This window comes from Pungitius pungitius, chromosome 3 (genome assembly GCF_949316345.1).
Source record: "Pungitius pungitius chromosome 3, fPunPun2.1, whole genome shotgun sequence".
Classification (NCBI taxonomy): domain Eukaryota; kingdom Metazoa; phylum Chordata; class Actinopteri; order Perciformes; family Gasterosteidae; genus Pungitius; species Pungitius pungitius.
Window position 1 is genome coordinate 16,753,266 of NC_084902.1, and position 17,811 is coordinate 16,771,076.

The window sequence follows — 17,811 nt, forward strand, 5'->3', positions numbered from 1 at the left end:
ATAGTGTTCTCATTATTTAAAGTGATGCTTTAATATAGTATTTCTTCAAATTCAACTATTATTGAAGTTACATTTCCTACAATAACACAAGTTAACGAAGTGAAGCTGGGGCTGTATTGGGCCGATTTATTCTAGAGGCGGGGCTCTGTTCAGGCATCCTGTAGAATACAATGTCTGGTTAGGACTCACGTACAATAGCTCTTTTTTTTAAATAGCTGTGAAAATGTTCGTAGAAGACTACGCCGAGGGGGAAATAACCCATGTATCATCCCTGTCAGCTTGTTAAAGTACCGAGGTGGGAAAAGGGAGAAACCAAATGTATCACATTAGCTACTGGTTTAAACATACGTTGCAGGGCTTACTGGCCAATTCATCTTTTATTTTAAATTACAAGTCAGTGTGAAGTATTTGAGGTCAGTGCTAATTTGAAGATTTATATGAGTATTAAAACCAGTATTAACTAAAAATCAACACGAATGTGAAGAAATGACTGATATGAAATCGGACAGAGAGCAGTACAACAAACAAATCGTGAAATGATATGAGATTGCACAGAATGCCAGAACCCATCTATTGTTTCGTTCGAGTGACGTCATCGATAAGCGACCATTTAGCGGGACTGCAGTGGCATTTGAAACAACCGCATTTGTAGCGGCATCAAAAAAGGCTCTTTGCACCCGATACCCGTCTTTAAACTCACCCGAAATGCTCGATATGATCGAAAAGGAGGACCCGGTCATCAGTGAGGAGGAGGCGGCCCAGTACGACCGTCAAATCCGTTTGTGGGGGCTAGATGCACAGAAGAGGTCAGTTAGCTCTCTTAGCCTGACAGGCTAATCGGTGCAGCGGAAGCTTTGATATATTGCACTGCTTCTCGGTTTTGACTAAAATGTAAGCTTTAACCAACAGGTTGCACATAAAGGATGGCATATTTGCATTGTCCACTAGAAAATGAATACTGCCATATCAAGTTAAAATCCTCAAGTAAACATTTTTCTAGTCTGTAATACCAGACCAAATACTCAACGACAAGTTAAAGTCTTGAAAATCTTACTAAAATGTAAAATGACACAATTTAAATAATTGAATGTAGACATAGCAAAAATAACGTCACTTAATTATTGTAAAATCAGTTGTAGTTATTATCGTTTCAGTTGGGTATTGTGATATTTCACAAGCATTTGTAAAGTAACTAAAGCTGCCAGATAATTAGTGTAGCACAATATTGTGGCGAGCTTGGCCAGATGAACGAGACAGGAGACTGGTATTAATTTTGCTGCCCTTCCTGTGTTTCATACACCGCACGACCCCAGGAAATAGACACTTTATTAAGGCGTCGAACTAAGAACTTCACCCACAGCCATACCAAGTTGGGTCATGGTGCCCACACTCCTACACATTAAACTGTAACAAAACATCAAACATTTAATTAAAACATTAAACAGTAACATTTGAGCACAACATAACAGACCCTAGAAAACACACATAATCTTAAACACCAGAACATCAACATAACAGAAATGCATCTAAGGATTGTCCCATCATGCAATGCGCCCACCAGCGCCGCCCAACTCGATCCGCCGCTCCGATCGCTACATAGCCCCCACCTGAGGGGTCAGTTGTCCTCAACGACCCCATCACCTAGCACAAAGTCTCTCCAACGTCCCGGTAGACGCCGTTGGCGTACAGGCCGTCGTCGGCTTGCAGACGGCACATTTGGGGAACCACTTGTACCAGCACATGGTCTGCAAACGTCACTGTCCTCTCCAACCGTGGGCGGAGCTAGGGGGCGGTACGGTGAAAGTCTGTCCCGGTGTAACACCACTGTGCGTCCCCGGCCAGGCATGCGCACCCGGTACACCACCTCCGACAGGCGTTCCAAAATCTCGCCGGGCCCTTGCCAGTGGCTGCAAAGCTTGGGGGAGACGCCCTTCTTCCGGACTGGACAATACACCCAGATCCGGTCCCCGGGTATGAGTGCTTGCCCCCGGCCCCTGGTGTCATAGGCTCGTTTCTGCCGCACTCCGGAGCTGGCCTGGGCCTGGCGAGTATAGTCATGGACCACCTGCAGGCGATCCCTCAATCGACGACAGTAGTCCATTGCTGTCCCTCCGCTGATCTCGGGCTCGGGGGGAGCCCCAAACACCAAGTCGATTGGGGTCCGTAGTTCTCGCCCAAACATGAGGGCAGCAGGTGTGCATCGGCTGGACTCCTGGACAGCTGTCCGGTAGGACCACAGGACCAATGGTAGGTGGCGGTCCCAGTCACGCTGGTGTTGGCTGGTGAGGATAGCAAGTTGGGTGGCTAGCGTGCGGTTGAACCGTTCCACCAAGCCATCACTCTGGGGGTGCAGGGGTGTCGTCCTGGTCTTGCTCACCCCGAGCCGACGACAAACCTCGCTGAAGACCTGGGACTCAAAGTTTCGCCCTTGGTCGCTGTGCAGCTCAGCGGGGGCCCCGAAGCGGGCAAACATCTCCTCCACCAGTCTCTCTGCAGTCGTGATGGCGCTCTGATCCGGCACAGCATAAGCCTCGGGCCACTTAGTGAAATAGTCCATGGCCACGAGGACATAACGGTTGCCAGAATCCGTGACCGGAAAGGGCCCAAGAATGTCCACTCCTACTCGCTCCATCGGAGCCCCCACCAGGTACTGCTGCAATGGGGCATGAGAGCGCTGGGTTGGCCCCTTCTGGGCAGTGCAAAGGTCGCAGCAATGCACATACAGCTCAACGTCCCGTCGACAGCTAGGCCAGTAGAACCGTTCTCTGAGGCGGTAGAGAGTCTTGGTATTCCCATAGTGCCCCGCCCCCACCGAGCCGTGGGCAAGCTTCAGGACTTGGGGGCGGAGTGTGCGAGGCACCAGCAATTGTACAAGGTCGCGTCCTCTTTCGGGAGCCCTCCACCTCCGGTACACCACCCCGTCATGGAACTCGAAGTTACCCCACTGCGAGTGGTAGGCCTTTACCTCGGGCCCCAGTGCTGATACCACAGCCCACTCGGGGCGCTGCCCTGCTTCCAGCCAACTTCTAACTAACGCCAGAGTCCCGTCCTCTTTCTGCTGCTGCTCCAACTGCAGGCTTGTCAGTGGGAACAGGTCTGCTTCGTTGTCAACCGCCTGCACCATCGTCACTGCTGGCATTGATTGGTCCTGTTCCTCCTGTCGCTGACAGTAACGGCACTCGACAGCCTCGCAGGGGCGTCTGGAGAGTGCATCGGCATTGCCATGATGTCGCCCTGCCCGATGCTGAATTTCAAAATCATGCTCTTGTAGGGCCTCCAGCCATCGAGCAACCTGCCCTTCCGGATTTTTGAAATTCAGGAGCCAAGTGAGCGAGGCATGATCAGTGCGGATCAGGAAGTGGCTGCCGTGCAGGTATGGCCGGAAGTGCTGTAGCGCCCGGACCACCGCTAGCAGCTCACGTCGTGTCACACAGTAGTTCCTCTCCGCCCGGCTCAAGGATCGACTGAAGTATGCCACTGCACGTTCCCCCTCGTCCCCGTGTTGGGAAAGGACAGCCCCGATCCCCACATTGCTGGCGTCAGTGTCCACAATAAAGGGCCGGCGGGCATCAGGGTAGGCAAGGATCGGGGCTTTGGTTAGCGATACCTTGAGTTGGTTGAAAGCTACAGTGCAGGTGTCATCCCAGAGGAATGGCTGGCCCAGGTTAGTCAGACGATGGAGGGGACTGGCAATCGAAGCAAAATCTCGGATGAAGCGCCGATAGTATGACCCCAGGCCCAGGAAACTTCTCAACTCACTGACGTTAGCTGGGGTTGGCCAGTCCTTTACTGCAGTCACCTTTGCTGGGTCTGTAGCTACACCACGAGCACTGACAATGTGGCCCAGGAAAGCTGTTTCCCTTGTTAGCAGTCGGCACTTCGCAGGGTTGAGTCGCAACTGGGCATGGCGGATGGCATTGAAGACTTCTTGGAGGTTGATAAGGGCTCTGTCAAAGTCATTGGCATGTACCAGCAGGTCGTCGAGGTACACAACGCAATGATTCCGGGGAATGCCCGCCAGCACCCTTTCCATCAGCCGCTCAAATGTAGCCGGCGCGTTGCAGAGTCCAAATGGCATGACGCGGAATTGCCACAGCCCTTGCCCGATGGTGAAGGCGGTCTTAGGTCTTGCGTCGGGGGACAGCTCTACCTGCCAGTAACCGCTGCGCAGGTCAAGGGAGCTGAACCAGCTGGACCCCGCGATGTAATCGAGAGCATCGTCAATACGAGGTAGGGGGTACGAGTCTTTTTTGGTGACATTGTTGAGACGTCGATAGTCCACACAGAACCGCCAGTTGTTGTCCTTCTTCCTTACCAGTACGGCCGGGGCTGCCCATGGACTGTCCGAGGGCTCAATTACTCCTGCAGCAGCCATCTCGCAAATTTTCTCCTCTGCAGCTTGCTGCTTACTGAGGGCCAGTCGATTGGGCCGCAGACGGATGGGCTGTGCAGAGCCGGTATCGATGGAATGCTGGACCAGCCCTGTCTGCGTGCAGTCTTTGTCTTTTGCCGCAAATATGTCCATATAATTTTCCAGAAGGCACTTCAACTGATGCTGCTGTTCAGGGTCCAGGCCAGCACTGCTGCGCTCCCACAAATCACGGACGGCTTCCACAGTCTCACTGGAGGAAGAGACAGCTGGTGCAATGGAGGCAGCCAAGGTGGCCTGTGGATGTGCAGGGCCACTGGCGATGGACGGCATAGGTGGTGGTGCGGCCCTACCGGACTGGAGTGCCACAACCTCTGTGCCAAGGGTGATGGTTTCTCCTGACACAGGCACCCCAGCGGGTCAACAGGTCCAAGCCGATGATACATGGGTCCCGAATATCAGCAAGCCAGAACTTGTGCACCAGCTCCTGGGCCCCAGCCTGGACTTTCAGTCTCTTGGTCCCTCTCATGCCAGCTCGTTCCCCCGTTACCGTGAGCATCTGAGTGGTGGTTGTTGACCAAGTCTTTGGGAGGTCTCCGCTAGTACCAGGGAGGATGCCAGGTCGTACCAAGGAGATGGTGGACCCAGTGTCGACCAGCGCCCGACACGGTTGGCCATCCAGTTTGCAGTTCAGGTACAGCCCTTCAGTGTGTCCGAGGCGGCCGACTAAAGTGCATCGGCCATGGAGGGGGGCTGGAGGCCGGAATGGTGCACCCCTCGCTACACCATTCCTCTGTCGTTTCCCGCTGGTGAAGTGACTCTGGGTTTCGGAGTTGGGGCTGGGCAATTTCTGGCTATGTGACCCGGTTCGTCACAACGATAGCAGCGGTCAGTAGGCTGGGGGGGACGCCGCCTGGGTGCTGGAGGCCAGGGCTGCATTCGTTGTGGTGGAGGCCTCACCTGACGGACCTCTTCTGCTTCTTCTTCCTCGTCATAATCGGTAAGCCTGACGCATGGCTGTTGGTGGAGAGTTCTTTTCTGGCTGGGCCATGCGGTGAGTACTCCCTCTGCTCGTTCAGCCTCGTGGAGTGCATCACCGAGGGTCTGGGGTCTGATGAGAGCGACATGCTGACGCAACTGCTCAGGTGCAAGTCCTCTCAGGAAGGCGTGGAGGGCTAGTTCTTCTTGTGCCGCTGCTTGGAAGTGCGGGTAACCCAGTCGAGCGTGTAGCTGCACATCTGCTGCGAAGGTACCCAAACTTTCTTCTCCTTGGCGGCGGCGGCTGGCTAGTTCCTCCCGGCTCTGGTCAACAAGGAGCCGCTGTCCAAATCTCCTCTTTAACGCCATTTTTAGGGCCTGTAGGTCCCCTTGTTCCGCTGGAACTAGGTCACGAAGCACCTGCACTGCCTTGCCTTCTAATGCTAGGGCTAGATGGGTGGCAGCCTCTTCGCTGTCCCAGCCGCTGTGTTGGGCTGCTAGATGGACTTGTGACAAATATGGCTCCAGCTGTGTCGTCCCATCGTATTTGGGTAGTTTGACTGATGTCCTTGGCTTGATTGAGGAGCCTTGTAGGCCAGGGGTGAAGACCCGTGGCTGGTCGGGGGTGTTGGTAGGTAGCAGGCCCTCGTTGGTAGTAGCCGTCCTGGGCAGTCGAGGGTCTTCCGTAGCCATGGGTGGTGGGTGAGGCCTTGAGACGTTCCCCTGCTGGCGTAGCCGTCTGGTGCTGCAGCCATCAGGGAGGGCTAGGCGTTGTCCATCCTCATTAGACTCCATCTTTTGCCGCATCAGGCTTCGCAAGTGGCCCTGGGTCTGCCCTAGGGCCCTCTCCAGCTCTTCAATCTCCATCTCCATCTGCATTCTAGTAGCTATATCCCACTTCTGACACCAATGTGGCGAGCTTGGCCAGATGAACGAGACAGGAGACTGGTATTAATTTTGCTGCCCTTCCTGTGTTTCATACACCGCACGACCCCAGGAAATAGACACTTTATTAAGGCGTCGAACTAAGAACTTCACCCACAGCCATACCAAGTTGGGTCATGGTGCCCACACTCCTACACATTAAACTGTAACAAAACATCAAACATTTAATTAAAACATTAAACAGTAACATTTGAGCACAACATAACAGACCCTAGAAAACACACATAATCTTAAACACCAGAACATCAACATAACAGAAATGCATCTAAGGATTGTCCCATCATGCAATGCGCCCACCAGCGCCGCCCAACTCGATCCGCCGCTCCGATCGCTACAATATGTTGTATTCTTACTTCTTTGTTATCGTCTGATATCCAACAGAACGCCATGACAACATACCTTTATTTTAAGACTGGAGCCTAGTGAGTTAAAAGAGCTAAATATAACGAGCCTACAAGGGTAGACGTTATTGGGACGGCATGCCATGTAAATACAATTATTCGTCAAGTAAAATAAACAGCAAATTCAAAGGTGTGAACGCAGGTCCGCATTAACAGACCTGCTACTTATGAGTGCTGAAAGGAGAGGTTGCAGATCCCTGACACCAAAGTTAATACGGATGAAACTGTACAGCTAATGCTTCAATCAAAACTAAATACACAAAAATTTTAAATCAGAATTTAATTTCCGTCGAAGATTGTTTTCTCCTATCATGTTGTTTCTTGTTGAAGTTAATCCCATTTTACTTGTATTTGGTTGCGTGACGTGTCTCTCCATATGTATTAAAGCATCTCAAGTGCAACGTTTCTTTTTTTAAATGATCTTGGACAGATTAATTGCATTTCACTAATTTGTTACAAACCAACAGCACACACCATCAAGACTTTGATCATTGTGACATGCTCTGCATTGTTTGTTTTTTAATAGATTGCGAGGGTCCCGTGTGCTCCTGGCTGGTTTGGGGGGTCTGGGGGCTGAAGTGGCCAAGAATTTAATCCTGGCTGGAGTTAAAAGTCTCACTTTGCTGGATCATGAACAGGTACCCAAGTACACTCACAAAAATGTGTTGTTTTCTCCGACCTCATCAGAGGTCACTGTTGAGCTTCAGTTTAAATCCTAGAATTCTTTGTTTTCAGATAACATATGTAGGATATATATGTAAATTACCACTCTTTTCTATACTGTGCTGTATAGTGTGCTGAATGTCCACTAGGTGGTGCCTTTGGCAAAGCAAATTATTTTTTACTTTTAGTAAAGAAACAACCAGCTAATTTGCAGTTGTATAATGGTAACAATCAACTCTAACAACTTTAACTCTAGGGTAAAAAAAAAAACGAGATCTGAAAATTGAATTCTAGCCATACACATGTTTACTCTTTTGAACCTGTGTAAACTGTATATGTGAAATATATGTATTATACATATAAAGGGGAAACTCAGTATTTCCAATGGAGAAAAAATGTTCCCATAATGCTCAACTTCATCCAGCATAATCTTGCCTCCCCGTTTCTGTGGGCTGCCAGGTGACGGAGGAGTCGTGCCGAGCTCAGTTCCTGGTTCCGGTGAGCGCTCAGGGTCAGAATCGAGCCCAGGCTTCTCTGGAGCGAGGGCAGAATCTCAACCCGATGGTGAAGGTCCACGCAGACCAAGACCGTGTCGAAGACAAGCCAGATGACTTCTTCCTGCAATTCGATGCGGTGAGCGGGAATGACGGTTCATTAATACAATTTAAATTCAGACCAAAACAAATCTTGTTTCAAATGTGTAAGGGTCGATGTATAAATGGGATTTTTAAAAACTATGTGAGGATGGGTGAAATGTCTTAAAAATAATTCTAACTAATTTGAGAAGCCAGTCTGACCACTAGGTGCCACTCTTTGCACGTATCTTGCAACAAGAGCGGTCCTTGTTCTGCTCGGTCAGGTTCCGGGACCAAGTGGGGAGGGTCTGTGTGTGGCTCAGCAGGAAGATGGACTGTGATTAAAGTGCAGCAGTTTCTGAGCTGAAAGGCAAAGCTCTCGATCTACCGGTCAATCTTCATTCCTACCCTCACCTATAGTCATGAAGGATTACATTACATTACATGTTATTTAGCTGACACTTTTATCCAAAGCGACTCACATTGCATTATAACCCGTGCATTATATTTTCGCATGGGGAGCAATTAGGGGTTAGGCGTCTTGCTCAGGGACACTTGGACATGGCACATGGGGCAGCTGGGATTCGAACCACCAACCTTGCGGCCCCCAGCACCTCCATGCGCCACCATCGTCATGTGTCATGACCGAAAGAACTAGGTCACGGGTACAAGCGGCCGAAATGGGTTTCCTCAGGAGAGTGGCTGGCGTCTCCCTTAGAGATAGAAGGGTGAGAAGCTCAGCCATTCGCGAGCCAGCCGCTGCTCCTTTGCGTTGAAAGGAGCCGGTTGAGGTGGTTTGGGCATCTGGTAAGGATGCCCCCTGGACGCCTCCCTTGGGAGGCGTTCCAGGCACGTCCAGCTGGGAAGAGACCCAGAGGAAGACCCAGGACTAGGTGGAGAGATAATATCTCTACACTGGCCTGGGAACGCCTGGGGATCCCCCAGTCAGAGCTGGTAGATGTGGCCTGGGAAAGGGAAGTTTGGGGTCCCCTGCTGGAGCTGTTGCCCCCGCGACCCGAACCCGGATAAGCGGCTGAAGATGGATGGATGGATGGATGGATGGATGGATGGATGGAGTTTGTGTGCGGTCACAGTTTTCGTATAAGCGACCTAATTTATTTGAACAAAGCAGGTGGTTTTTGCTTTTGTCATTTAAAAAAAAAAGGAGATTCTATCATTCTTGTCTTCCTTCCATGTCTTTCTGATGCTCTAATCACACGCATGCTCCAGGATCAAATAGCAAGTCATTTACAAGAAAGAAGATGGTGCAGCATAGCTTTCGTGCATTTGATTCACGGTTCACTCGGATTAAATCCTCTATTGATCGTAGGTCGTAGTGGAAAATGATACCAGCAGCAAAACAAAGTGCCATATGTAACTATATATACAGATTAACGCATATGAAATATGGCCGTATTTAGCAGTGTTTGCACTATATTGAGTATATTTGTAAGATGATGGATTCTTAGGTGTGCCTGCTGAGTAAAGCATCGGCTGCACTTTGGCATTACTGATAAAACGCGCAATTGATCAGACAACCAAATGTTTTTTGACCCCTCAGGTGTGTCTGACAGGCTGTTCCAGAGACCTGATGGTGCGAGTCGATCAGCTCTGTTCCAAGCACAACATCAAGGTCTTCTGCGGGGACGTCTACGGTTACTACGGCTACATGTTCTGCAACCTCGGGAAAGAGCACAACTACGTTGAGTAAGTGCAAGCAACAACAATTTCAAAGTGAGGAGAGCTACTGCCTGTGGGGTAGGCACTTTGCTCCAGAGCACTGCAGTAGAGATTTCTTTTTGCGTTATTGACAAAAATTGTTCAGCTTGAAATATCGTCCAAAACCACAAAATATTCTTTCGCTATGCATCTCCTCCAAGCGAGCCATTGCAATATCATAAAGCACAAGACCAGCACTCTTTTTATGAGAAATGAACATCAAAAACCTAAATATTCTGTCATTTCACACTTCGTTTTTCATTTTAACCATGAACAAAATAAGGATGTGGTCTGAAACACGGTGACTTTCTTCAGGTTATTGCTTCACTATTATGTCTTTATGTAGCCATATGAACCATTATACAGATCTCTGGAAACATTTTGAACTTCCTCCATTTTCACACAATCACAAAAAACACACTGAGCTTATTGAAAGAAGTTCAGAGACAAGCAGCTGTTACCATGGAAAGGAAACTTTAAAACACCGCAGCAAGAACTGCAGAAGGACCAGCGGTTCTGCTGGAACACAGCAGGTCATTGTTGTAATTAGTACTGGCATGGGGGAGGCAAAATGATCAACATGAAACCAATGAGAGCAGGTGATGAATCTTGTCCAAATGGGGCATTTGATAACTGATTATATTTTGACGATGGATATCAATGGTCGTTAGTAAATTGTCACTCAAATGTTACTGAGATTTTTAATATTAAAGCTCCACTGTAATGCTATGGTACAAAATCTACAAATCTCTGGAAGCATCTTTTCGCATGTTAACCTCACTTTACACGGCAGTGTTCGTACTCTCTGCTCTACTATCTGGAGTAACTGTGATAATTAATGGTGCAAGGAGGATTTCACCTCAGGTCAAACTGGCTGTAGCTAGAACGAGTGAAATAGTTGTTAAATCATCTAATGCAATACTGACTCTCTCCCTTTTTAGAGAAAAACCAAAAATGGTGAAACCAACTGGAAATTCGAACGACGGTCCAGAGACAAAGAAGGCCAAAATCGACCCCAATGAGACCACCATGGTGAAAAAGGTCAATGAGAGCATCTTAAACACATCATATACACATTTTTTGTATTGCCCCAGCCAAACTGATACTAAGAACTGTCCGCTATGAAGATGATTTCCTTCTGTTGGCTCAAAAGAGGAACTGTTTTAGTGGTGAATAAGGCTGCATCCACACAACTCCGTCCTCAAGGGCTTTCCAGGTGATCTGCATCCACACAGCAAACTTCTGTGACGTACACTGGGCATGCACGTGACTGTGTAGACCGGAAGAAGATGTTCTAAACAGTCACGTCATATCAGTGTTAAGAATCAGGGAAGCACACGTCACGACGGCTAAGAGCCGATCAAGTAGCGGACGCGGGTGTGGCCGTGGTTGTTTCCGAAGGTCCATACGAGGATGAAACCCGTTCGTTGTCAAACTGATCCAGCCTCGGAGCGTTTCTGAACATTTTTGGTGATCAAAATAGCTGTACTGTTGACGCTCTGTTTAAACGTCGCAAGCATATGCGTGGATGTTGCTTCCTTTAAATGGACACCAAATATGTTTAGAATGGAACAATTGGAACCCTTTGAAAAATAAAGATGAAGTATTAAGAGAGAAGTAAAAATATAACTTTGTGAGGTAGGATCATGTCATTTACTTCCCCTATCCTTATTTAATCCTAATTGCATACGAAGAAAATGTTGATCCCTGATAGCTTTACAAATCTAAATCACTTGTTTTCGCTATTAAAATTACCAGCAGGAATCAATTCATGCAACTCTGGCTCACTTCCTATTAACATCACTTTTTAATATCCTCCATCTTATCAGGTGGCCAGTTTCTGCACTCTGAAGGAAGCTCTAGAGGTCGACTGGACAACTGAGAAGGCCAAAGCCGGGATGAAGAGAACACCAGTGGACTACTTCATGTTTCACGGTACTTGACACATCATATCTGAAAATTCCAAATCTGTACATTTTTTTTTTCCTGAAATTTGAGTCATTTCATATTCAAAACCTTTTGTTGTTGTTTTTGGTTTGGCAGAAACAATCAAACATTTTCTGGTGATTGGTGTTTATTTTCATTTTAAAAGAATTAATGAACTAAAGGAAAAGAAAGTTAGATCAAAATAGTAGATAATAATAATAATAATGAATATATTTAAAACGTGAAAAAGGGGTTTCTCAGGGGTTTCTAATATTTATTCTACAACTGTGTATTTTGTTTTCTTTATGAGATTTTTTTAATTAATTTCAAAGCGATGACAATCACTTAAGCAAACGAGAGGTCTTGTGACCGTTCTGCGTAGGAGATGGGACCTAAACATAATTTCCATACAGAGAATTGATCAAAAAAGAATAGAAACTGAAAATGCGTAGGGACCCCATAGCGAGACTGAAACAACCACCATGAAGTTGCAAAGTCACTAGTTCCAACATCATATACATAAGATGGTTAAATGTCTATCTGGAGGGATGGGCGAATGGTTAAAATGTCACGCCTTGGTATGTTGTTGTGCTTTAAAATATTAAGGAACCATCAAGCCAAAAGGAACCTTTTGATCTTAAATGTGTCTTCCTGTTTTTCATGTTATTTGCAGTATCTGATGACCTTCTTTGGAAGGGTTGTTTTTGTACCTCTTGTCACCTGGCCCTGCACCATCCCCACACACTGCATGCTATAGTTTCCATCACAGGCTGTCCATGGCCAGTCATGTGCACTGAGCATAGAACAGAACAGCCCGACATCCACACAGCATGACGACAGTCACACAAGATCAGGAAGTAACCACAAAAATGACTATTGGGTGCAATGTAGTGAATAATGAAAACATTTTAGACAGAATGCATAGTTCACAAAACCTAGGACCTTTGGAGCTAATCACAGAACCAATATGGATCTAACCACAGAACCAATATGCAGCTAACCACAGAACCAATATGGATCTAACCACAGAACCAATATGCAGCTAATCACAGAACCAATATGGATCTAACCACAGAACCAATATGCAGCTAATCACAGAACCAATATGGAGTTAACCATAGAACTTATATGGAGTTAACCATAGAACTTATATGGAGCTAACCACAGAACCAATATGGATCTCATCACAGAACCAATATGGATCTAACCACAGAACCAATATGGATCTAACCACAGAACCAATATGCAGCTAATCACAGAACCAATATGGAGTTAACCATAGAACTTATATGGAGCTAACCACAGAACCAATATGGATCTCATCACAGAACCAATATGGATCTAACCACAGAACCAATATGCAGCTAATCACAGAACCAATATGGAGTTAACCATAGAACTTATATGGAGCTAACCACAGAACCAATATGGATCTCATCACAGAACCAATATGGATCTAACCACAGAACCAATATGGATCTAACCACAGAACCAATATGCAGCTAATCACAGAACCAATATGGAGTTAACCATAGAACTTATATGGAGTTAACCATAGAACTTATATGGAGCTAACCACAGAACCAATATGGATCTCATCACAGAACCAATATGGATCTAACCACAGAACCAATATGGATCTAACCACAGAACCAATATGCAGCTAATCACAGAACCAATATGGAGTTAACCATAGAACTTATATGGAGCTAACCACAGAACCAATATGGATCTCATCACAGAACCAATATGGATCTAACCACAGAACCAATATGCAGCTAATCACAGAACCAATATGGAGTTAACCATAGAACTTATATGGAGCTAACCACAGAACCAATATGCAGCTAACCACAGAACCAATATGGATCTAACCACAGAACCAATATGCAGCTAATCACAGAACCAATATGGATCTAACCACAGAACCAATATGCAGCTAATCACAGAACCAATATGGAGTTAACCATAGAACTTATATGGAGTTAACCATAGAACTTATATGGAGCTAACCACAGAACCAATATGGATCTCATCACAGAACCAATATGGATCTAACCACAGAACCAATATGGATCTAACCACAGAACCAATATGCAGCTAATCACAGAACCAATATGGAGTTAACCATAGAACTTATATGGAGCTAACCACAGAACCAATATGGATCTCATCACAGAACCAATATGCAGCTAATCACAGAACCAATATGGAGTTAATCATAGAACTTATATGGAGCTAACCACAGAACCAATATGGATCTAACCACAGAACCAATATGCAGCTAATCACAGAACCAATATGGAGTTAACCATAGAACTTATATGGAGTTAACCATAGAACTTATATGGAGCTAACCACAGAACCAATATGGATCTAACCACAGAACCAATATGGATCTAACCACAGAACCAATATGCAGCTAATCACAGAACCAATATGGAGTTAACCATAGAACTTATATGGAGTTAACCATAGAACTTATATGGAGCTAACCACAGAACCAATATGGATCTCATCACAGAACCAATATGGATCTAACCACAGAACCAATATGGATCTAACCACAGAACCAATATGGAGCTAACCACAAAACTTTTACAAAGATAATGAGTTACACAGTGCATAAACATGCACCAAAATGCACCTGCAGTTAGAGGGAGAGTTGGTTCATTCATTGCTTGGTTAGACCCTACTCTAAAAGTTAAAAACACCACACACATCCATATATAAATGTATAAATTAGAACATGTGTTATAAGGCGTCCTAATAATGCACTTCCAGGATTCAAACGGTTTCGATGCTGGTGTCTGTAGTCTCTTTGTCGGCTTTTGGCAGCTTAAATATTATTTTCTAAATCACAGAATTCATTGCTTACTTCCGATTTGAATTCCTTTTAGCATGGAAAAGTCTCAAACAATATTTAGGAGCATAAAGTCAGACAAGCTTTAATTAACGGTTTTATCACTGCTAATTTTGTTAAATCATATCAAAAGCGCAATAACAATGTAACCATGCCAACCAGCTGCAGATGTGCAGTATTTTCCTTGGTGTATTAGCACTTCTACTATATGAGTATAGGACATCTGCTGTGAGCTTCTTGGCGAGGGCTTTTTGGGTGTGTTTCAGCCGTTGTGACCTTCAATCTAATACAGCAACTACCCACCTTGAAACAAACCACTGAACTGAAACTGTAGCCCGTCCCTGTCTTCAGTCTTAGTGGAAACAGTTTGATGATTTATTTGGTGAATGTGACCCAGGAGGCAGTGTTATTATTCCACCACTGTTTCTATAATTGGAAGGATCTTTTTTTGTTTTGGGCGACCGATGAGGAAGTGGCTCTTCCTCTGTTACAACTGCTTCCTGTCTGACTAGGAACAGTCGGGGGAACCGAACCGCGGCCGCTTGTGTTTGCTTTTTTATCATTAGTAGTCTCTGATTCTCACAACCTTTATTATTGCAAAAGAGAGGTGAAAGAACAGAAACAGAAAAGATTTTCTCCTTATTATATTATATACAAATACAAAATAATGTAAGTCCTTCTCAAAAACATGCCTTGATATTGTACCCAAAGCATGAACTCTTACTGTGGAAAAAAAAAAACATCTCTTTGACGCAGGGCCATTTCCCACAACTTTTATCTGAACACTATTGCATATCTCGACTTCAGAGATACCATCGTTGTTCCATTCATGTGCACATTATTATATTCTGTTATGAAATTGTGTTTGATTTCCTGCCTGAGCGTGACACCATTTGTGCCAGTCTAACTTTCTTTTTTTACCAATGCCAGTTTCGCTGATTTTGAAGAGCAGAGCCAAGGTTCAAAAGTGATTCATCGTGTGTGAATTTGCGTGTGTCTGTGTCACACCGGTGGAAATGGCCGTGGGAGGACTGCCTCATGCGGTTTAAGTTAATGGACGAACAGGAAACACGGGGGCGAAATGTTGATGTGTGGCACAGTTGGAGCTGGTGACAGGTGTCTTTTTTTTTTTTAAATATTGCGCATTACCAAAATATAGTGCATGCTTCAGATTTTTTTGTTTCTCAATCTGTCGTGCAGCAGACTCTTAGAGTCAGGAAAGAGATGTTGATGTTTTTCCCCCGACCCTAATATTTTCCTCACTGAGCGTAGGTGTAGTTGTGCGTCTGTGCGGTTTGTGCATTTCGTACACTTTGATTTGGTTGCAGGGAAACGTGGGCCCTTAATTGGTTGAAACGATTCAAGGTGTGACCACACACAGATCTTATCTTTTTTCAGAGACGATATGTTGTCGTTCCATCAGGTGATAGTTAACTATGGAAGCCTTATGAAAAAATATGAATAGCAATACAAAAATAGTTTCCAGCCTCTTAACTGTTCGTCCTATTCACGTTCTTCTTCCTGTCCGCAGTTCTGTTGAAGTTCCGCACCGACAAAGGCCGTGACCCCAACCCGCTGTCCTTCCCGGAGGACAGTCGGCTCCTGAGACAGATCCGTGACGACGTGCTGGAGACCTTGGCAGTGAGCGCTGACCTCCTGAATGATGACTTCATCAGGTATAGAATGCATCCTCAACTTGAAGCTGTAGTAGTTGTGTACTCATCACTTATTTTTGCAGGCTTTTCCGCTATTACAAAATAATCTTCTGTATTGCTTCCCTATCACATACACACATTGTAAATGAGAGGTGGACGTAGTCATTGTTACGTCACACATTGCCGGCTGGAGTTTCAGCCATCAGGAAAAAGCCATTTGGTTCAAAAGATTCACAAGCATGTTTGTCCTCAGCTACTGCTTCTCCGAGATGTCTCCGGTGTGCGCCGTCGTAGGAGGAGTCCTGGGACAGGAAGTTGTCAAGGTGAGCATGTCACGTTCACTCGGTCGTGTTGAATGACACCAGGTGGGTGTCAGGGAGGTTTGTAAGGGAGTCAATCAGCTGACAGGGGGGGTCACTCATATGGTCATAAAAGTGACCATTTCCATTGATAGCCGTGAGAATGAAATCATTCTTTAAACCTTATGTTTCACAATTGTTTGAGAGAGATGAGTCTGTTTCATCCATGCATGACCTGAATAAGATTCCTCCGAGCGAAGTTCAGGTGTGTGTGTGTGTGTGTGTGTGTGTGTGTGTGTGTGTGTGTGTGTGTGTGTGTGTGTGTGTGTGTGTGTGTGTGTGTGTGTGAGAAAGGGACTGACTGCGTGTGTGTGTGAGAAAGGGACTGACTGCATTATATTGGCATACCACCAACTTGCCGTCTCTGATGATGGAGGTGATGATGAAACCTTCTGCAACTGGTCGACTGATGTCTCGCCGCGTGAATCTGACTGATTTCACTGAGTTCGCCTCGCCAGCAACTTGTGTGTCTGAGTGAGAGTGAACTGGCATTAAAATGGTTTTTTCTGGTTGTACTGGTCGGTGCTTTAAATCTTTGACGCTTTGAAACAAGTTTACCTGTCAAATTATTTGCCGGTAGTCAGAGTGGATGTTGGATTTGTTTTCAACGTTATTGAATCTCAACGTTGCAACTGCTCTCTAAATATTGAGTGGCTCCGTTGTTCTTTGAGGTCATCTGCAGTCTCCTCAGTGGTTAGATTGAAGAGGTTTAAACTGGGATTTGATAAACTGTTCTAACAGCGCTGACCCAGACTAACCTCCTGCTCCTACTGTCGAGTTTGAAGAAGAGCTTTGCTAAGGCCACAAGCTCATCTTTCCAGCTTGTTATGAACTGTTCTTCTCTTCTGATTCAAATGCTGCTCCGAGGGATCTTTGTCTGTCTGATGAGCCGCCCTTCAGCGTTTTTTTCTCTATGTACGAAACCGAACCACATCTATTTGTGATGAGAAATCTCTAAAAAATAAAAGCAGGAAATTCCATTCAGACATTTGGACACAATTGAGCTGTGTGCCTAAGTGTTTTCTTCTGTTTCTCCCTTCAGGCTCTCTCCCAAAGAGACCCTCCTCACCGGAACTTCTTCTTCTTCGATGGTCGTAAAGGCAACGGCGTGGTCGACTACTTTGGACCAAACTAATCCGTTTTTTACACACAAATTCCATCAAATGTATGTATTTTATGTATGTTCTTGCACCACAACTCATAAAATTACTCTGGTGTTTCAATTTTTTGGCATTTGATCTTGTTTTGTTTTTTTACATTTGCTAATAAAACAATGTAAAGTGAAATGATTCGGGCTCAGATTTCTGGATTTATCTAACATTAACGGCTATGTTGTTTAGCGCCTGCGTTTAAGAATC

The 17,811-nt window shown here is 45.8% G+C and overlaps 1 protein-coding gene across 1 annotated transcript; it reads left to right on the plus strand.

Annotated features, from left to right (window-relative positions):
- The first annotated feature begins 325 nt into the window (after nucleotides 1-325).
- Nucleotides 326-17,758, plus strand: sae1 (SUMO1 activating enzyme subunit 1). Its single transcript, XM_037472608.2, has 9 exons — nucleotides 326-806; nucleotides 7,220-7,331; nucleotides 7,816-7,989; nucleotides 9,493-9,638; nucleotides 10,592-10,691; nucleotides 11,480-11,585; nucleotides 15,971-16,115; nucleotides 16,348-16,417; nucleotides 17,496-17,758. Exons 1-9 carry the CDS (start codon nucleotides 706-708, stop codon nucleotides 17,586-17,588), a joined length of 1,047 nt encoding a protein of 348 aa, XP_037328505.1. The 5' UTR covers nucleotides 326-705; the 3' UTR covers nucleotides 17,589-17,758.
- The last annotated feature ends 53 nt before the right edge of the window (nucleotides 17,759-17,811 follow it).